At 42.9% G+C, this 21,137-nt stretch overlaps 2 protein-coding genes across 6 annotated transcripts; one reads left to right on the top strand and one right to left on the bottom strand.

Moving 5' to 3' along the window:
- Positions 1–376: 376 nt before the first annotated feature.
- Positions 377–6,954, top strand: mon1bb (MON1 secretory trafficking family member Bb). Of its 2 annotated transcripts, none has more exons than XM_035151369.2 (6): positions 377–528; positions 1,238–1,332; positions 1,423–2,022; positions 2,306–3,098; positions 4,087–4,234; positions 5,702–6,954. In XM_035151369.2, exons 2-6 carry the CDS (start codon positions 1,254–1,256, stop codon positions 5,927–5,929), a joined length of 1,848 nt encoding a protein of 615 aa, XP_035007260.2. In that variant the 5' UTR covers positions 377–528; positions 1,238–1,253; the 3' UTR covers positions 5,930–6,954. The 2 variants fall into 2 exon arrangements, with proteins under 2 accessions (XP_035007260.2, XP_035007261.2); XM_035151370.2 differs by lacking the exon at positions 377–528 and adding an exon at positions 781–933.
- Positions 6,955–7,828: 874 nt separating this feature from the next.
- brpf3a (bromodomain and PHD finger containing, 3a) lies at positions 7,829–19,441 on the bottom strand. Of its 4 annotated transcripts, none has more exons than XM_035151365.2 (13): positions 19,119–19,441; positions 16,313–17,836; positions 16,034–16,190; positions 14,356–14,487; positions 13,281–13,409; positions 12,856–13,168; positions 12,442–12,774; positions 11,494–12,048; positions 11,354–11,411; positions 10,761–10,849; positions 10,443–10,540; positions 10,150–10,304; positions 7,829–10,051 (listed from the first exon to the last, which is right to left on the bottom strand). In XM_035151365.2, exons 2-13 carry the CDS (start codon positions 17,815–17,817, stop codon positions 9,868–9,870), a joined length of 3,708 nt encoding a protein of 1,235 aa, XP_035007256.1. In that variant the 5' UTR covers positions 17,818–17,836; positions 19,119–19,441; the 3' UTR covers positions 7,829–9,867. The 4 variants fall into 4 exon arrangements, 3 of the variants coding, with proteins under 3 accessions (XP_035007256.1, XP_035007258.1, XP_035007257.1); XM_035151367.2 differs by having other exon boundaries at positions 10,443–10,516; XM_035151366.2 differs by having other exon boundaries at positions 12,871–13,168.
- Between the last annotated feature and the right edge of the window lie 1,696 nt (positions 19,442–21,137).

Genomic DNA, 21,137 nt, shown 5'->3' with positions numbered 1-21,137 from the left:
TAAAAACTTTATTAACAAATGTGTAAAAACATTAAAGATGCATGTTCCCAACACAGGAAATATCCTTATACAGTGATGGAACAGTTAAATAAACAGTAATGTGGATAAATACTTATGCCCACTAGATAAAAAGCTATCATATTTTGGGACTTCAGGGATCCCTGTCCCGTGATGGACAGAAGTGAAGTAGACACCATGTGTAGCAGAAGACCTCAACAACAACAAAACATACCCATAGAACAAACCATTCCAAACTGTCATCAGTAAAAACCCCAGCGAGTATTTCTAATATTCAGATTACAGGGCTGGAACTGTACCCAGAAGGGGCGGGACGAGCGGCCGTCCCCGGGCACCCTGATTGGTCGGCCGCGCTTGTCATGAGAGATTCCGGATGTTCTGCGGCGCTAAGAGGAGCGTTTGTTTTCTGCTTCTCGTTGCTGACAGCTCGTCTGACACCGGGATGCCGACGGACGTGAACGCAGCGAAGTAGACCTTGAACGCGACGCTTTGACCGGGACAAGAAAACGCGTAAGTTTGACGACGTGACTTCGTCTGTCTCGCGTTAGTTTAACCTCTGTTCGCTCCAGCGTCGCTCAGTGTTAAGCCGAGGCCATGAAATCGATCTGTGTGTGTGTGTGTGTGTGTGTGTGTGTGTGTGTGTGTGTGTGTGTGTGTGTGTGTGTGTGTGTGTGTGTGTGTGTGTGTGTGTGTGTGTGTGTGTGTGTGTGTGTGTGTGTGTGTGTGTGTGTGTGTGTGTGTGTGTGTGTGTGTGTGTGTGTGTGTGTGTGTGTGTTGTCTCGCTAGCAGCCAGTGCTAACCATGTAAATACAGCTAGCATTCACTGAGTCACTGTCAAAACATCCGTGATGCTGCGAAAAGTGAGATTTCCACGTTGTTTGCTAACTCGCGCACCGCCGTCAGTTAGCGTCATAAGTAAGTTAAGCTATGAAGGTTAGCCCAGCAGCGCCGGGACACAGAGTTTCCTCCGACCCGGCGGTCGTGGATCTGCAGTGAGGCATGAACCAGGCTGCTGGTTAAATTCCTCAGTCTGCTCTGCATCTCGCATTTCCCCCTGTAACCGGTTGTTCTCTGTCATCATGTGACCGCTCCATCATGAGTGCTCCTATTCATACGAGACTTAAGATGCATGCTGTCCCAAGGTTCAGCGGCACTCACTGGAATGTACGAGTTTGTTTTCAACTGTCTGGTTAAAGTGTGTTTGTTTTACTGTCTCCAGCCTCTGGGATGGTATCATGGAGAGGGACAATCATCAAGAAGGAGAGACACAGGGAGTGAAGATCTGCGATCCGCCCTCCGAGAGCAATCCTCCTGGTGAATAACTGATATCATCTTTGATTAAAAGATACTCTCATTTTTAGCACTGTTCTATTCATCACTAAATTTTTTTGTTTTTCTTTCTAGCCGACACATTGGCGACTTCTCTCTCCCTCTTGGGGAATCACATGTTTCCTGAACCGGTGGAGAGCAATGACAGTGCCACCGTTGACAAAGAGGAGCCGGCGGATTTGCACCTGCCGGATGTTGCAGCACAGGAGCAGAGTGATGATGTGGAGCCCATTTCTAACCCGGACGAAAGACAAGAGACTGAGGAGACAGAAAACTCTGAACGATGTCTGGACAATGAATCCAACGAGACAGCCGAGCACGTTACTCAGGAAGCCGCCACAGACACTAGCCAGAGCGATTCTGGGGAGTTTGTCGTTACAGTGCTGGCCAAGGCCAAGCTGGAGGAGCAAGGTATCGGTGTAAAGGGAAGGTCGTCCCCCTTGTTGGAGGCAGGCACCCAGGAAGCTCCTGCATTTATGACTAACCGTGAGGAGGATGTGACCTCTGACAGCTGGCGGCAGCACAGGAAGCATGTGTTTGTGCTAAGTGAAGCAGGCAAACCCATCTATTCCCGATACGGTAGTGAAGAGGCTCTTTCATCCACAATGGGAGTCATGATGGCGCTGGTGTCCTTTGTCCAAAGTGGAGATAATATCATCCGCTCAGTCTATTCAGGTGAGAGCATTAATGTGATTTCCTCTCCATCGCTTTTGTAATATGAGAACTTATTACATGAGCGTATACGAGAGTATGTATGGACATATTGCAGAGGACTGTGGGGAGGGGAGTCAGTGAATGTGGTTGCTGTAGCTCTGGCTTGCAATAAAGGGCAAGTTAATTATAACCAATTAACAAAACAAAGTGTCTTAACCGCAATGAGGAAATTAGGGGCTGTTGTTTGTTGACATTCACTTGTTTTTTCAGAATGATTCTTATTTCACTTTCTTCGTCCCAGCAGAGCTGCACACGGTGGTGTTCTTACAGAAAGGACCCCTCGTGCTGGTGTGCGTCTCCAGCAGTCGTCAGTCTGAGGAGCAACTGCGTGCAGAGCTCCTCTACGTGTACTATCAGATCATCAGCATGCTCACCCAGGCCAGCATATCCCGCATCTTCGAACACAAGAAGAACTACGACCTGAGGAGGCTCCTGGCAGGCTCTGAGAAAATCCTGGACGGCCTCCTCAACCTGGTAGATTCAGACCCCAGCTTCCTGCTAACAGCAATACATTGCTTACCCCTGGCCTCCTCTCTCAGGGACTCTCTCAGCCTGATCCTGCAGAAAGCGATCACGCCCAATCTGGTTTTCTCCATCCTCGTTGCCAAGAACCAGCTGCTCACCATCGTCCAAGAGAAGACGGTCATCGAGGACGCCAGGCTGGAGCCCGCCGACGTCCACCTCCTGCTCAACCTCATCGGAGCCTCCTCTGCCTTTCAGGCTGGGGAGATCTGGACTCCCATCTGCCTCCCGCTCTTTAACCCGGACTGTTACTTTTATGCATACATTTCTTACCTGGACCCTCCAGAATGCACTGTTTGTTTGCTGCTGCTCTCGACCGACAAGGAGGCTTTTTACGCCGTAGCTGATTGCAAGAGGAAGATAGAGGAGGCCATGGTGGCTCAGAACTCGCTGAGCCTCATTGCCAAAGCCCATTCGTACAGCGTGAGCCAGGTGGGCGTCTCAGACCTCAGGCACTTCATGTACAAGCCCTTTGACGTGCCAGACACCTACCGCCAGCTCACTCAGTTCACCAGGTGTGTGTGTGTGTGTGTGCGTGTCTGTCATACGTTTACATGGACACCAATATACCGATATGAATAAGACACTACCATACAGACATCATTTTCGGCATCACCTTAACCTGAATATGGTCTTACTCAGAATAAGCAAGAATCAAATGAAGACATGTGGAGTATTCTGTATGACATGTCCTAATCACATTATAACATCCTTTAGGAATTTTCACAGCATGTTACAACATTGACATACAGCTGCTTGACGACACACGACCAGGGTGTAAAGAAGAGTGAAAATTTAAAAGCAATTAAGCTTTTGCAAAATTATAAAGAAAAAAAAAAAAAACTAGTCTACGCCAGCATCGTGCATTAAACTATTTCAGGCTGCGATCTTAAAACTGGCAGAATAATGTGGGAAGTAATGGCGTAGTTAACGTAATGATAAATGAAATATTTTATAAGCAAACACTTTAATCACAGTCTTATTCTGAATGACGTCAATAGTCTGGTGGTGTCCATATTATTATAGTAACTGTCTGAGTGACTACAGGCATTTTTGTTTTTAAAGATGTGTTTGTGGTTAAAGATTATTCAGTGTCCTGTATATCATATGTGTTTATTAAGTAGCTCAGAGGGTTTCTGACATCGGGCTTCCAGTTACAAGGGCACAGAGAAAAACTGTGAGAAATGTAAATTGTATTCCACTAATCCCACCATGCCATGTTGCTTATCTCCTAATGAGCTGAGCTGTTACACAGGCAGCAGCCAATTGAAACCTTGAAAACGAAGGTGAAATTATATAATTATACTTCAAATGGTAATGATAGTTTTATTTATTTAGTTCAGAATAATGTTGTAAAGAGAAAATGTCTCCTGTCAGATAATTTTGGAACCTGTGAAGTGGCATTTTTTAAAATAATTAGAAACATAACCTTTATGTCTCTGTGAACTTCATATGACTTTTCTGTCTCTAACCGTTTATCCTTCTATTTGTTGTCGTGTGCAGCCCAGAGATGGAGGCACCGTACAGCAGTGAAGAGGAGAAAATGAGGCTTCTGGACCTTTATCGTTATATGCACAGCCGCATCCACAGCAGCACACGGCCGCTCAAGCTCATCTACCATGTCGCTGAGAGAGAAACTCTGTTAGCCTGGGTACGTGCGAACACATACTCCCTGTTATTATAGACTGACTGTTATGACATGCTGCTCCTGGACCCTGTTTTTGTGTGCATTGGATTATCCTTTACATGGGTGTGTTTGAAAACAGTTCAAGGGTTATCAGTTGCTCAGAAAGTAGACCTTAGACCCGCACCACAGTTATTTGTACTCAAGAAACTGCTTAGATATGTGTACATACACTGCAAAATTGATGCAGCAGGTCCGTAGTTTGATTCCCTCATTTTGGAAGCATGTCATACTTTAACTGTGGTAGCAATATCTAATTGCTCAAATTTGTTTTTACTGTGTGAGTTAGAGGACCAACGAGACGTGAGTGCTAGAATCTAACTCATTCTAACAAAAAAATCTGCTGATTATTTTGTCTTATCATATATATTATCATATATGACAAGAAAAAGCATCAAATCCTGACATTTTAAAAGCTGGAACCACTTATTTGTTCTGCATTTCCCTTTTTAAAAAAACAACAAAAAAAAAAGCAATTGATTTGAAATAGTCACTGATTAAGTTTCCGACAGCTGACTAATCGATTGCTTGACTAATTATCAGCTCTACACAGTGATTCAGTGATGGAGTTACAATGGAAGCCACTTGTAGTGATCAGGGTGACAGCAATTAACCACTTATATGGGTCAAAAAGGTTTGGACATTCTGTTCCACTACCGTTTTAATAATTGGCTCATTAATTAAGCTTACACTGTTGTCATAACTGTCATATACTAAGGCTTCCCTGTAACGTATTTGTACAAGGTTCTTCAGAGCAATACCTGCACTCCCAATAGAACGTCACTGTGTGTGAGCATGCGTTTGCCTGCTGAGATCTTCTTCTACTCAAGCCTCTGTGGCTCAGTGAATTATTCTGCCCTCTCGTTTCCCTGCTCTCTGACAGCAGCAGGTATCTGATGCGAGTAGAGTTTGGTGCTTTCACTCTGAGCAATCAGACCTGGAACAGGAGAGTAATATGTAAACAGGAATGACCTCCTCTGATTGGTTGATTCTGTGGAACAAAGGCAAAGCTGTACCAGGTGGTTTCCAGTGTATTCAGACTTCTGGAGTCTACTTTGTGTTGGCTTCAGACAGGTTAATGCAAACTTTGGACTGGGTTATCTCGAACACAAGGATGTGTAATGACCTCTTTTCCTTGTCCCGTCTGAATTCTTCCTCTTCCACACATTTAGTTGTAAAAAGCCAATTAGCCAACGCTAATTAGCCAACACTATAAAGTTTGTACACGGCCAAAAAGTCAGCATTCTCCACCAAAATCTAGTTTAACAACTCTGGTTTCTTGATAACTCAAAGGGAGTTTCTTATTTGCATGACGGGTAAGAAAACAGCTTCCTGGTTGGCAGACTGTAACCCAGTTACTAACATTCATGTAAACACAGTGAGTCACGAACTGTTGCAGCTTATTTTACTAACTTGTTTTCCTCTTCACCGTAGGTCACAAGCAAATTCGAGCTGTACACGTGCTTCAGTCCTCTGGTGACGAAGGCCTGTGCTATCACAGCCATCACTAAGCTTCTGAGGTGGATTAAAAAGGAGGAGGACCGTCTCTTCATCAGATACCCCCCAAAGTATTCAACCACCCCGAACCCCAGCAAGAGCTCTCGAGGTGGCAAATCCGACCAGCAGGACTCCACAGAAAACGGCTTCTTAACTCTTCTATAGGAGTCGCTCTACAAATAGTTTCTACACTGGTTCCAAGATATTTTTGAACCCTGTTTTGACAGACTTGACAGACATTGACTACTGGAATCGAACACTACATTTTACACTATTTAAGAAAGTATGATCTCTTTTGAAACTAGTATTATTTCTGTACCTTAACAAGAAAGCATGTAACTGCATCAACTGCTTTCGATTTGAAACAGTCGGGGCAAAACCGCATTAGTTTGTTTTAAATTGAACTGTGGTCGAATACAACTGCAATGATATTTAAATGTTTTTATATTGTTTTATTACTGCGACATGAGAGAAATCCTCCTCACGGACAGTGAATGTATCACGCAGACGACGGATCGTTCATATGCTATTAACGAGTCATTGTCTGTTTCTGGTGTAAGTTAAGATGAGGAGAAAAATGTACCTAAGCTACCTTTCTCAGACTAATTATCGCATGAAGTATTTTTTCATGACACAAAAACATCCTGACGTTACAAAAAAAAAAAAAAAAGGATTTGCAGGAATTGAAGGTTTGCTGTGTTTGTGGGTTCGGAATAAACCGGAATAACGACTGGAACTGCCAGAACAGGGATGGGCCACCGTGTGTCATAATGGGGCATGAACACACAAACGCCCTCCATGAATCGGTCGCACGTCCCTGTGATGGCGCTTAGACACGTGTTGTTTTATATCCCACTCAAATGAAAACAATCAGGTGTCATTCATGTTACATTTTGTGTAGAAAAACAAGTAGGAAACCCCAGCCTGTTGCACCGTCATTTCACTGTCAGTGTTTCCAGTGATAGAAGTCGAAACCTCGTCAGTCTGGAGATCACCTGTTAAGCTCGCACATTGTTTTTCTGCAGATACTTCTAGTCGGTTGACACCTGGTACTTCTCTTTTTGGATAATAGTTTTGTAAAGATGGTCTATAAACAGTAGCCTCATCCTTTGTGTCCACTGAGGAGTTTTGTCAGTTCAAGTCTTAAAGAGTATGTCTAGTATAATAAAATAAATCCCAGGTTGCCCAAATGTACATGTGTCCTTATTGAGTAGAGATGTAATGAATAAGTTTCATTAATTGTCTTTGAAAAAATAACATGAAGTAATACTTACTGTATAGATCTCCCTTATAGATCTCCCCCAACAAGTAGTACTAATCCAGGCAACACCATAGGATATTAAACCATGAAACTAGAATAGGGTGTATACCTCTGCCAAACAGTCCTATTATCAAACCACATTTAACATCAGTAGATATGGATTTTTGTCAAATTCATCAAATTCTCCACACTCATATCAGACCCCTAAACATGTATGATTATTTTAAAATCAAGATTCATGAATTATTCCCTAGGAAATCAGTGAAAAATGCCGTCTCAGAAAAAATCCTTGATCTGCCCCCTAAACTGGATCTTCTCAGAAGGTTAAAGTTCTTCTCTGAACCACACCGCAACTTTCCACTAAGTTTCTTGGAAATCTGCTCAGTACTCTTTGCCAACTAACTAATGTTTCCTGTAATGTTGAATGATGAATGAATTCTTCATTGGTACAATTAATGTGAGTCGGTACAAGTTAACAGCAGCTGATGACCTTCAAAAACTACTTATTTCCTTCCTGACAAGTACGATTGAATCACCAACATAAACAACACGTTCACAACTCAGCAGCAGAGGATAACATGGGAAGCTGAAAATCTGAATTCTGGAATAAGAGGCTCTGACACATTTGGAGCTTTTTGAAATGGGTCAAACAGCCAAACAGTCCTGAACCAGTTCAGAAATGTGGATCATTTTTCCTTCTTCTTGTCTAATCTTCTTACACTTCAATTTATTTTCACATGATACCTCGACCTGAGGGACACCCGAGATGCTGCGGTGTAACAAACGACTCAAACTGATGCAAATTTGTTTCAAACAGCATTTATTCTTGTGTGAGAAAATATTGTCTCAGGCAGATTTATAGATCTTGCAGAACAACTCAAATGACAAGATCAAAAATCTCCTTTGCCACCGAAGGAAAACAAAAAGACACCCTTTGTCGGCTGAGTGCAGCGTGACTGCAGCCCACAGAGCTCGGCTGTCACTTTGAGAGAATGTTGGTGATGACCGTCACTATTACAAAGAGCTACGTAGCATCATACATAAATCTTTTTTTTCAATATTACTTTTTAAATAACACTCTCGACTGCCACAAATTTATAAATTAAAATCTAAATTTTTTTTCTGCATTCCTTAAATTACTTCATGTAAGCCGATATAAACAGACATTTACATATTTACAAAACTATACACATGCACCTTTACCACACTGAGACTGTATACATATATGTATATAGTGTACAAACACGCACACGGTTTATGCCACAACATATGGCTCCAGGAGTTCACCAATTTCTTTTTTAAACAGTCTGATTGTGCTTTTCAAGTCATTTCAGCCAGATTTGCAAAAATAAAAAACAATTGCAAGTTCTTCATTGGGTGATTGCAATAGACTTTGTTAGGATAACCACAGATAATCAGCTTCACCTCCGTAGTGGCGTCACATCCTAAAGAACCAAGTAGCTGCACCGGGTTTTCCAACATTCTAGTATCAATATACAGTTTCACAATATGGAAAAATAAGTAAAAACCTCTCAAGTCCCACCCACAACACGTCATAGCTGGACTGCAAGTTCAACAATGTTTGCACTGGGAGATATTTCCCCAAAATGTATCTTTACGTCTACGAACCTGAATACATCTAATGTATCTGCAGTTCTCAGAATTGTTGAGAAAAATGTGCACACAACAAAAACTTATTGTAAGAGTTGAACCAGCCAAGCTTCACTTCAGATTTTAATTCAGGGTCAATACCAATTCTTCAATCTTAGCATACTTTGAAAATATTCTGCTCAAATTGAAACATTTCCTTTTCTCTTGTGCACCTTTTCATTTCTTTATTCTATTGGTCCTTGTATGTGCTGAACTTTATGTTTTAGTTTGATACTCAGAGAGATTAAGAGTTCACTCTAAATCCTGTAAGAGTGTTTTCATTGTTTATACGAACCGTGACAAAACCAATAAAAGGAGAAAATTCTGAAATAAAAATAAATAAAAAAACAACCTTAAGTAAAACACTAACTACAGTAAGACTCAATACAGCGAAAATTCGAAGTATTGATTTCTTTTTTTTAAGTTAAGGGGATAAAAATAATCATTGAAGAGAGCAGAAACACTTCAAAGGGGGATGCATGTAGCGTCAACTTTAAATGATTTCACCTCTAATCCATTTTCTGAAAAGCTCAAACATTGCAGTGTAATTATCATTTTTAGGGCAACATGCCTTCCAAACAAGTTACTATTATACAGTATAATTGTTTTTTGAGTGTGTAAACTAAACAATAGTTTGTTAAGTTTCTGGCCTTTTGCATCAATTTGGAAAATACTAGTTATATTAAATAGTTTTTTTTAATAATTTCCAGTACCACTTAGACAACTCAATTTTAACATTTCATCCGTAGAGTCCAGATATGACGTGAACATAAAGTGGGACTTTCACTCTTCAATAAACAAAGTGACATTTCTATGGCAAGTACAATCTAAATACATATTGAATCTAGACAATCCCTTTGATGAGTAAATATTTACACTTCTCTTGACTCACTTTGGCCTAAAATAAAAACTTTATATGAACACATAGCAACAGTGGTTGTGTAAAACCTTTACAAAAAAAACAAACGGATGTGAATAAACGAACAATTTCATCTACAAAATGTGTTCAAGCACTTTTTCTCTCCATTTTAAAAACCAGAGCATCAGTTTTATACAGAAAACCTTCAAATACCAAAAAACGTGGTTGAAACTGTTGATAATTTACTTTCTCACCCTTTAAGAGCACTGATGAAGCTTCTAAATGTTTAACCAGGCAGCCTGTTTCAGATGATAAAAATGTTTCAGATAAAATTTATATAAAATTGGAGGGAGTGAAGTTAAGATTTCCTCTCACGTGGTTTAAATGTACTATGGCCCGGTCATACGCAGTGTGTACAGACTTGCGGACACTGGGTTTCTTGCCTTCCATTAAGCGCAACTTGTCGACAGTGTCGTCCATCCCCAGCGACAGTAGCTTGTCACGAGGGAGCCATTGCCTGAAAATTGAAAAGGGACAATTTTCAAAGTCAGCAGGACAGGACTTGGATTGTTGTGAAATTCAGCAGGAGCTTTATCGTGCCCGTCGGGAACTTACCACGTTCTTTTGGTGTCGAAGAAGAGCACCAAGAAAAGCTTCTCGCCTTCGTCCGTTTGTCTCCACTCGCCCAGTTTAAGCACCTCCACAGGAGGCACTGGAATGGGGATGCCGTTGTGAAGAAGCCCTTCCTGCGGCATGTCGGGGTCGACAATCTGTAAATCCAACAGTGAATTCTGTCAGTTACAGCACTTTGAAAAATATGCCCTTATGTAGCCAGCAACGAACTCTGAGACAAGTCAAAAAAAGCTTTGTATGGAAACCTTAAAGAAAAAGAGTGAATCCATTCTCACCATTGCTGGATATGACGGATATCCTCTGCATTTGGCCCAAACTAGGTCCAGTGGTGCGAGCTCTGTCTCACTATCTAAAGACAGAAGTGTAGACTTTCCTGTGAACAGGATATTCCAATAGATCCAATTAATTTGTATTCATGACAGCTCTTGAGCCCAAACTGAAAACTGAACTACACTGAACTGGTCACCAAAATTGTAAATTTGTATTTGTAACTTTTTTTGTTGTGTGTGTATGTTTTTAGCATTATGCCTCCAATAAACACACAGAAACAGAGGCTTTTCACTGTAATTTGATTATCCTGTCTTGATACACACCAGACCCAGAGATGTCTCCATTCTCACTGCTCGGGACTTTAGCCAGTGCAGGTTTACCCCGACTACGTTTGGGTGGGGAGACACTACAGCTGTAAACAGTACGAGAGAGACAGAGAGAGAGAAGGTCAGAGAGGTGGAGGACTTTAACCTGTGATAAAAAAAAATTCAGGAACTAAGCGACATCAGTGAAAAATCAGAAAGCAACAGTTATACTTTTCAGTTTTTGTTGCATCTCCAGCAGATACAGAGCAACAGAATATTAATTTGCTTGTGTCCACCTGATGATTTCAAGTCTACTTTTCAATCAGGTTTGGTCTTCTCCAACTTATTAGTGAAATGCGAGGCTCTCTTGCTCCTGAATGGTTCACTAGGTTCACCAGCTAGTTGCCATCTTTGTCCGTCTATCGTTTGGTGCTGAGCTGATATTGTACAGTGGGTTTTCTTTGAGTGTCACATAACAGTCGAGTAGCAGTCAGGTGTTAATTAGCGTTTCCAAGGAGGTTATGTTTTCACCCCTGTCCATTTATTTGTTAGGTGAAGCTATAATTCAACACCAACACCAACAACAATTATGCACAATTATGCATACTCACTTTAATTTTTGGTCGTCATCATCATGGTCTGCAGAGGTGTGTTTTCCATTTGTGAGACCTGGCACAAACACAAATTACATCATGACTGACATGGACTCAACAATCTCTTTCAGGATTTAAATGGTATATTTTGTCACTACCTGATTCTTTGGGTGGTGGAGGGAGTTTGTCTGCTTCAGTCTCTGGGCTGAAGCCTCTGGACCTCAGGTGGTGTGCAGAGGGAGAGGGAGGTGCAGGGGAGGGGTTTGGAGTGGGAGGTAAAGCTGTGATGTTTGTCACACTGGGTGATTTTGGACGAGCAGATGTGCTCTCCAGCCCATTAGTTTTACTGTCAGCTGTTTTCCCATTCTGCTGCAGCGGGGACTTGTTTTTAGCCATCCGTGACCCATTTTTAGCTTTCTTGAACAAAACAGATGTACGACGACCAACTCCGGCCAAAGGCAGAGTCGGGGGCGATCCCAGCGGCGTAACCTCGTGAACGGCCTCTTGTTGTGAAGATGGCGTTTCACCGACCTCAGCCTCGTCTTCACCTTGGCTTTTGCTCCCACTGCGGGATGACCTCTGACGCTTGAAGGAGCGCCCGGGTGACCTTCGCCCTCCAGTCACAATACCCAGAACAGGAGGCTCGAGAGGAGCATCTCCCGGCAGTGGTGATGACACCGGGCAAGTAAGTTCCAGCACAGGTGGAGAGTCATCTGGGTGGAAGAGAAATTCATTCAGGATCATAAATACACGTTAATATGTTAAATATGATTAGTGGACTTATCTTCCAAAATTTACTGACTGGCTGTGTTTCTCTCTTTTTATCACTGTAATGGAATTTCTTTGGGTTTTTGTATCAGATATAGACTTTTTAAGACATCACATTGGACTCAGGGAAACTAAAATGGGCATTCTTCACCATTTTACATGTAATTGACTCAATGATTGATCCATTAATCATGAATCTTAAGCAGATTAATCAATAATAAAAAATATTTTAAGCTGCAGCACAAATCATAAATTATTTACAGTGGAGTTAAATTAGTTAAATCAAAAATTGAATTAGAGTAAAGCAACTGAATAATACATAGTAAAAGTAATCTTACCAGTCACAGAGTTTGACACTGCAGTCAAATGTCCATTATCCACAACATCAGTCTTCTCTGATTTCTTTTCTTTCTCCTCCTCCTCCTCCTCTTCCTCCCCCTCATCATCTGGTCCTTCATCATCCTTGTCATTACCATTCACACACTGAGTACTTTGCTGCTGGTTCATTTTCTGTCTGATAGTGTTAATCTCTCGGCGCAGCAGCCGGATTCGTTTGGTTCGGCCACCGCTGGTACGCATGGATGAAACCATGTCGAGTTTGTCCAGCAAGGCCTTCAGCTGCTCGTCTGTCGTTAAGTGCAGTCGGTTCTCTGGGTCCAGGAGAGGGTCCACTGAGGGGAAAAAAACATAAAATACACTAGGCATGTTGGTTAAATTCATTAAGAAAATTCTAGTTGTCATTCTTAACTCACCATCATCCCACGTACAGTGACAGAAGCCATGTTTGTTCGGCGCCTCTGGGAGATGCATGCCAGTGTTGGGGTCGAGACCAATGCTCTGAGACTGCCTGTGGGCGTGGCGGAGGACGGCTCCGCCCACCTCCCGCAGCTGTAAAGCCATCTTGTGAAACATGGTGTCCTTGGAGTTGTACTTGAGGCAGTTGGAAATCATCAGTTCAAAGTCCCTCTCCAGGTCCGTGATGGAGCAGTAGCCGTGTCCCTCCAGTTTGGTGCGCATGGTGGAGAAGTCCATGGGTTGGGAAACAAACTCCAAGTAATCTGGGACCTCAGTGAATCATTGTAATCAGGATATTAGCGGAGTCATAATAAAGCTAAAGTACATATGCTGCTGAGTGAAAAGTGTATATTTATGAAGACTGTTTTCAAACTGCACCAACCTCTGAAAGATTGACGGGCTCACAGAAGATTTTGGCCGTGTCCTTCTCTTGCAGTTGGTCCAAGGTGGATCGGAGAAGCATCAGCGCTGGGGTCAACTTCAGCTCAAGGGCAGCCTGCTGAATTTTCATCTGGAGAAGGATGATGTGATTACACAGGGGAGAGCAGAGGAAAGACAAGGTCCCTCTTAACAGGTTTAAATGAATGACGAATACTGAAGAGAGCTGAGAATACAGTTGCCTCTCACATTTATTTTCATTATGAATTCATCTGCCTGGTATTTACTCAATTAAATGAGTCATCATCTTGTTCACCAAACAATCTCAAAGCCCAAGGGAAAATCTTGAGTACTTAACAATTATGTGTTGCACGATAGTCGATCACGAGGATTATCATAGATGACCAAATAGTCACATTTGACAAGTGACAATGAATTGACCAGACCCGTTTTCAGACATGAACTCCTGAAAATGTCTGGCCCCAATTTTCCAAATATTTGTCTGACACAGACTATCAGGCTGTCACAATAACAGGGAAATGTCAAGGACGTTCAGACGAAGGCTACCGGCTGGATCGTGCATGGCGTACAACTTCTGCTGCATTTTTGTTTCCAGCACATGGACACCGCAGTCGTCCCTTATCACCAAATGCTCTTGAACCCAATTGTTTTTCCAAATTGACAACTTAGTTGGCGTCTTCTACGTGAATGGCAACTCTTTTCAATCTTGAGATATTTGTACTCTTCCAGTTTTGTGTCGAATCACGTCTTTTGCAACGTCATCTACATGCTCACTCGCTCGCTGGATATATTCCAGACATTTTCCTGCTTCATGGGCTCACTTACTCTGAAATGTTTTACTAGGGGGACTGTTTTGTAAAAAAGTCCAGAGGAACGGACTTGGGCATTTGTGTTTTCAGATACAGCCCATTTCAGGAAAATGTCTGGAGTTCAGTGCATGTCTTGATTGTTGCAGCTTTCCCAGATGTTTGTGAGTGCCAATGCTGACAGGAGTGTTATAAAAGTGCCCTAAATAATTATAGCATGTCTCGAGCCCCACACTTCCTCTGTTCTCGCACCTGTTCTCTCTTTAGCCTCTCTCTCTTGCGGATCAGCTCCACCAGAAGTCTGGCTCTTTCCAGGTCCTGCCTCAACTTTTGCCAGTATCGAAGCTCCTCTCTTGCAGCACACAGCTTTTCGTCAGGCTCCCTCTGGACATAAAGGAATGAGGACAAAAATATCAGGCTTCAGATTCAGAATGGATTCACTGAAAGCTATTACAATGACCATTTTATCTAAAACACTGTGGATAAATCTTGGTTTTACCTGTATTTGTTGGTTTAAACAGCATCACTGGGCATAGTAAATGAGTGGAAAATAGATTAAAGGACAAGTGTGTAGGATTTAATGGCATCTAGCAGTGAGGTTAATGAAGGGTCCAGCAGTCACAACCCCACATGGGTGCTATGCACACATAGTACGCTGGCTGTCAGCGATATTATCAATAGGTAGTCAAAATATATCTAACTTAATTTTTAATGTTATGGTTAGATGGTTAAATCTACCCTTCTCCTCTTTCTTTTTGTCTTCTCACCTTGTCTCTCCCTCTGGTCTGCAGCTGCATAGACTTGGTCACCTTGACCGTGACTTAACTTCCTGTCTCTGTTATTTCAAATTAAGAGCACTCTGCAGAGGCACGTAATAGTGAATTCATGACAGTGCAATGGATAGACAGAAATACCTTTTTTTCTGTCAATAGAACCCCACAAATTCCACTTATTGGCCCTTTAACACCAACACCAACAGCTACACTGTCGCCCTCTGTGACAGTGAGAGGTCTACATCAAAGAGAGAACAGTGAAGGCTTGTGTGGAAGCTTGCCATCTATTTGAATCAGCTATGGCGAAGTGTGATGTCTGGGCTTATGCTTGAATTCAGTGTGTGAGATTACAAACATGGTGTGAGCGCCATGAGTAACATTGTGTTCTGAACAGATTTTATTCGTTCTCAGAAATCCTGACGTTCTATTGTGTATAAATGCACACCAAAATGTGCAAGACTCGGGTGACGGAGGGGTGAGCCCAGAGGGCCAGTATTATGCAAAGGTTTGCCTGCCTGCCGAAGATAATAAAAAAAATTATATATTTATTGCCACAGCTTTTGTAGGATTTTCCCAGTGCTAGTTTGTGTGTGAGGGCGGCCGCGTGGCATGGAGGAGCCACGCAAATCGATGAGTTGTGCAAAAATCGGAGAAATGTGACAAAGGCCCTATTCAGAACAGGTATTGATAACCATTTTGAGTGATCCAATCACAAGCGGACAGCTCATAATACGTAGGTTCACACCTGAACAATAGAATGCTTCTCCATGCGTCTCCCGTGACCCCTTGTGATAGCATCTCACTTCTCCGCTTCATATACAAATACACATGTACACCATTTCAGATTTTTTTCCCCAACAAGTTTAACTGAAATCAATGAATGTGAAATACTGAGAACTGTAAAAATATGATTGTTTCATGGTGAAACTGTAGCAGGTCTGAGGATGTCAGCTGAGTGGGCGGTCTGTCAATGTGGCCCATGACATTTTCACGTTCACACAGCTCAGAGAATGTGGCCATATGTGTCCCACACCACCTCCGAATGTAGTCTGAGTGATCGGATGTCGAGTGTGTGTGTGTTACATACAGAATATAACTGTGCTACAACTGCAGTCACTGCAGTGATTTTACTTTTAAGCAATAATCTCTCTCCTCACCTGTTCTGTTGGCTTCTGGGTCTGCAGATGGGAGTGAAGTCGGCGTATTAAAGGCATCCCATTCCGCGACTGTCGTTTTAGTAACCAGTAGTTATGAAGCCTCTGCATGAACTGAGTCTTTCTCTGGACTTCAACTCCTGTGCAGATCTTGTTCAGTCTGTGGAGATGTAACAGTTGCACATTAAAACCTATGTGGCAACACTGGTGGTCATGACGCTAACTTGAGATAACGTGAATCAAACTATTAATATGAATTCTCCCAATATGTAAATGTCTCACCTGTGAGAAGGGATCTGAGGCACGAGCAGCACAGGCACATTTGAGCGACGTGTCGACCCACCGGACCTTTTTGTATTCTTCTTCTTCTGGCCTTTGGTAGCCTTCTTGTTCGTCGGTGAAGGTGGGCTCTGAGTATATGACCTTTGACCCCGGTTCCCTCTGCCCCCCACCAGTCTTCCTTCAACCGACTCGTCTCCTGACCCATCCCGCCGAAACCCAACGGGCGAGTGATGCTCACAGAAAGCAGTCTTCTTCACAGAGAAGGTGGTACCGTTGATGCCCGTTTCGCGGACTGGGTCTATCTTCATAAAGAGGCCGGCCTTCTGGGCGCAGGTGACGTGAAAAGCCCTGTAACAGTTGGCTTTGTGGCACTGAATAGACGCTCCTCTGCCTTTCTGCTTGCACAGGTAGCAGGTGAGCTTCCAGCGAGCAGTAGGGATGTTTTTGACGCCCTCAACAGGCTCCAAAAACACTGTGTTGGCAAAGCACACCTCTGGGATCCATATGGCACAGACAACGTGGGCCCAACGCCCATCACTCGTCTGTTTGAAGGCACCTCCTCGGTTGGGACAGAGCACACAGTCTACAGGACGGGAAGGGGACTGCAGGCAGCAGCGGCACAGCCACTGGCCCTCAGGTACGTAGGGCACACCGTAACACTCCTGGTGGACAGCCAAGTTGCAGATGTCACAGAACAGGATGACGTTACTGTTGAGACACTCGTCATCCAGGCAGACGCAGCAGAATGCATCCTCATCGACCGCACTCTGGGACAGAGCTTGGCTGCGGGACTCCAGGATTGACTCCCTCTCCAGACGGTCGATCAGCAGCTCAAACGTGTCTGGAGGTACTGAGGCGTGACCGTCACACACCCTCTTTTGGTTCACCATCTCCAGCCAGGCCAGGTCTTCCTCGTCCATATCATACTCAGCCACACTGTCCTGTTCCTCTAAAGACTTCTCTATGAAACGGTAATACGCTGCGGGAAGAGGAGGTGCCTCTGAGGGGTGAACTGAACTCAGCACACGGAAGGTGGGCTCAGGTAGGGGGCTTTGGTTGGATGGGTGCTGGAGGGAATTAGTAGCTCCTGTGTGCTGGGAGCCAGACCGCTGGTTCTGGTGAGTTGTATTTTTACCGCTCTTCTTGCTCTTACTGTTTGTGGGTTTCTTCCATGACCTGGTTTTACTCTGCATTTGCTCACTGTTCTCCTTATTACTGTTGCACTCAGTTATGTCCTGGGCTGTCATCTCATCCTCGGTTATAACTGGCAGAGGATCTGTGATGTGAATCCGATGGAGCCTCCCTTCTAGGTCCACCTCCACTATTTTCTGAGCCTGAGCGTATGTCAAAGTCTCCCTGGACGGAGAGAGCTGCAGTCTGTAGGGCGATGGGGGCCGTAGCTGGCCAGACGACCCCCTGCCCCTTCCTCTTCCTCTACCTCGACCCCTACCCATGTTGAGTCCGCGAACAACTGTCTCACATTCCCACCTGCTCACCTTCCGCATGGGAGTTTACACCAGCTCCCTGACAAATAAGGAAAAAAATGTATGCAGTGACTTTGTGGAAAACAGTTACTGTAATGTAAAAATGACATTATAAAAACATGGATAGAAACCAGAGGGACTGTAATCTTTGTAGTGTTAAGACTTAATTTGGTATTACAGATATAGCTAATAAAGGTTTTTTTATTTTTTAAAGTATATGTTTGTATGTTCCCTAACATATACATTTTGCTGAATTTACTTTGGGGGGAGCAGGATATTATTGTTCTTTTTTCTCTATCATTATTTTTTCAATTACTTATGTAATTCCTTCTGCATTTTAACCATTTGTTTTCTGTTGTCTTGCATTATATATATTTTTGCCATTTGTTTTCTTGTTGTGCAGCACTTTGGTGCTTTTGTTTTGAAAAGTCTACAAAAATATTTAGTTATTATTATTGTTAATATAATAAATGCTACTGCGATTAAGGAGAGAAGCTGTCACAGTGATTAAAATGTTGCAATTAAAACATTCTTACGTTATCAAATCACTTCTCGTAAACTACAAATTATATTATATCATGTTTAAAGTTGTTGTATATTCTTCTATGGGCCTATAATGAAGTTATTGTTTTAACCTGATTTATCATATCCCTGCACTGCTGCTGAAAAGTGACGTGTGATTTAGCAATTTTGACGAGATGTATTAATTTGTGTTGTTCCTGGACACGAGGGGGTCAGCTGCGGTGCCTCTGTAATAAACACAGTCTGTTACCTCAAGTCCTCTTTCTGCACAAACACAGCTTCACTCATTTGCACTGCTTGCGTTCGTGCGGCTCAGCTCTCCCCCTATTGGTCCACCCGGGACTCCGTGACGCTGCCACATTTCTCCGGAGCCAATCAAACGGCGGCATCCTCTATTTGTCCCCTCCCCTGTTGCTGTGCGTAGTTCGGTTGCAGAGCGCTAAATACCAAGCCGAGTATCTAACATCTGTCAGCCATTTTAGACTCACAACAGCACAGACAACGTTTGTACTGCAAGTTGATTAGCAGCCCAATTACAAATGCTAAACGCAGCCAGAGAGCCGCTCCACACGGTGCACCACACGCAGATATTAACCGCACATACACGTCAGCTCCCCGCACTGACGATGTGCTGCGTGTCGGGCTGCGCTTTGTGCTCAGAGTCCTGCGAAAAGACGACGGTCTCCGGCCGATGTGATAACGTTACTCGGTCGGACAGGACGAACTGAAGTCGTGAAAAGCAAACGGCAGAATTTCCAGGCAAAGCTGAAATGACAATAAAACAGCAGAGTGGTTTTTACCTTGTGACGCGGTCCTCGGCGCTGCGAGTGGCAAAGTGAACTACTGCACTTAGCTTGCTGTCAGCTAGAGAGACGCGACAGCCGAGGCGGACATGCTAGCCCTTAGCTTAGCTAGCCGGTCATTTCGGGAGCGACAGCGTCATCTTCAGCGCCCCGCTCCTCCGCCGTGACTCCGGCCACACACCCGGAGTCGAGCCGGTGTCATGGCTGTGCTTTCCACCTTTCAAATGATGCCGGTGGTCAACTTGTGGGCAGCGAAATCCCGAAGATATCGAATTAATGGACCTTGGATGAGGCTAAATATTCAGTCAAGATGGCTTGAAAAATACGCCCCTTTGGAGAAAAAAACACCTCGGCCAATGAGAGGCCGCCGCCTCTCAGCGCAGGCAACGCGCACCGAGCTCTGATTGGTCAAAGTGATAAACCGAAGTCATCGCACTCGGTTTGGAGTTCATCAGAGAAAGAAGCGAGGAGAAAAGCAACGGTGCATATATTCCGCGCCCTGTGGCTCCACCATCATTTCCCCCAGACCCCAGATTGTACCTGTTACACACCTGCGAGGGAAACACGTGACACTATCTCAAACTTAGAGCTCATAAGATCCACGGGTCATAACTACATGATATTAATAAAATAATCATCAGATGCTCGTGCTTGATTTTTAAAAATATTTTTAACACACATAAAACAACTTTCTTCATGTAACATTTGATTTATCTCTTACATTCTTCCATATTTATTACTCTATATTGAGATGTAAAGCATGTTGCAGGGGGCTGCAGCTAAATTATTTACATTACTGTTTAATGTATTAATTATTTATTTTCTAAACTAATTGATTGTTTTTTTTTGCATTTTTCAGAAAATATTTTAAAAATACCCTTTTTTTTGGGAGACTTTTGGCTCTAACTTCCCAGAGCCCAAATGAAAATGAAAAAGAAAATAAAGTAATTATTAGAATATTTACAGATTAATTTTATATTGGTTAACTAACCAATTAGTAGACTAACTGTTTCACCTCTTGTCCACTTGCTAGTTTATCTGAGGCCTGTAATTGTATGTCTTCCCCTGTGTATGGAGTTTTCTCAGTTATAATAGAAGAGAATCTGTTGGATCTATATCAACCCAGTAGCTTCATGGATCTGACGACAACCACTTGCCTCTCTATACAGATCCATCTCCCTCCGCTGATGAATCTGTAAGCGATAAGTTTGTTTCTACGGACGCACAGAGAGCCTGTGTGAACCAAAGTTACATTTATGAACTTACCTGACATATCCAATTGATTTAGCATTACTCTTCTTTTACTATGTTACATCATGACAATGAGATCATGTCCCATCAGTAGGATTTCTGGATTTTAACGGCCTTACAGGATGAGTTCAATGTTGATGTCTCTTTAAAGGTGGATTTAATGAAAATATTAAAATAATAAAACAATCAATTAAATGTGAATGTGTAGGTGATTTAATGTATGTGTGCAGAATCCGTTGAAGAAGAGTTGAGGTCATAAACATCTACAAAAAAGCATAACTGATCAGTTAAACCAATAATAAAATATAATGAGGATTCAGAATTTCTCAAACCCTGTCTCTGGCCCTGCATTACATTCACCATGCACATTAATTACTTATACTTACGTTAAATGGGTTGATAAAAAAATCTTCCATTAACTGCCGTATATTTTGTGACCTCATGGTTCAGTATCTCTAGATATGACCGCAGGATGTTGTGGGTGTGAGGCCTATCAAAGCCAACAAGGATTTTTGCTAAATTAACTTCAGCCACTGGCAGGAGAAGATGCACTTATTCAAATTACAAGATGATCGTGTGCCATTTCTGAGATAAAATCATTTTGCCATGCCAGCAGCTTTATTTGAATTCATTGGTGGTCGTAAGGTTCGAGAAGTGAGCATGTGACTGGAAGTAACAGCAGGATTGAATCTGTGGTACAAGTGAAAACCAGTGGCTCCTGCATCAACACCTCTGTGGAGCCCTTGAACAAAACAGTTAACCCTG

The sequence above is a fragment of the Hippoglossus stenolepis genome, chromosome 3, assembly GCF_022539355.2.
Source record: "Hippoglossus stenolepis isolate QCI-W04-F060 chromosome 3, HSTE1.2, whole genome shotgun sequence".
Classification (NCBI taxonomy): domain Eukaryota; kingdom Metazoa; phylum Chordata; class Actinopteri; order Pleuronectiformes; family Pleuronectidae; genus Hippoglossus; species Hippoglossus stenolepis.
Note: the sequence above shows the minus strand (reverse complement) of the source record. Positions and strands in the feature narration are given on the sequence as shown.

What these genes read in the sequence shown, in the direction of transcription:
- mon1bb (XM_035151369.2), top strand. Translation starts at nt 1,254, where the DNA reads ATGGAGAGGGACAATCATCAAGAAGGAGAGACACAGGGAGTGAAGATC. An exon ending in CATCCGCTCAGTCTATTCAG is followed by an intron (nt 2,023 to 2,305) that starts GTGAGAGCATTA and finishes TCGTCCCAGCAG; the next exon opens with AGCTGCACACGGTGGTGTTC. An exon ending in GAGAAACTCTGTTAGCCTGG is followed by an intron (nt 4,235 to 5,701) that starts GTACGTGCGAAC and finishes TCTTCACCGTAG; the next exon opens with GTCACAAGCAAATTCGAGCT.
- brpf3a (XM_035151365.2), bottom strand. Translation starts at nt 17,817, where the DNA reads ATGCGGAAGGTGAGCAGGTGGGAATGTGAGACAGTTGTTCGCGGACTC. An exon ending in AGTGTCAAACTCTGTGACTG is followed by an intron (nt 12,049 to 12,441) that starts GTAAGATTACTT and finishes TCTTCCACCCAG; the next exon opens with ATGACTCTCCACCTGTGCTG. An exon ending in ATCCGTCATATCCAGCAATG is followed by an intron (nt 10,305 to 10,442) that starts GTGAGAATGGAT and finishes TTGGATTTACAG; the next exon opens with ATTGTCGACCCCGACATGCC.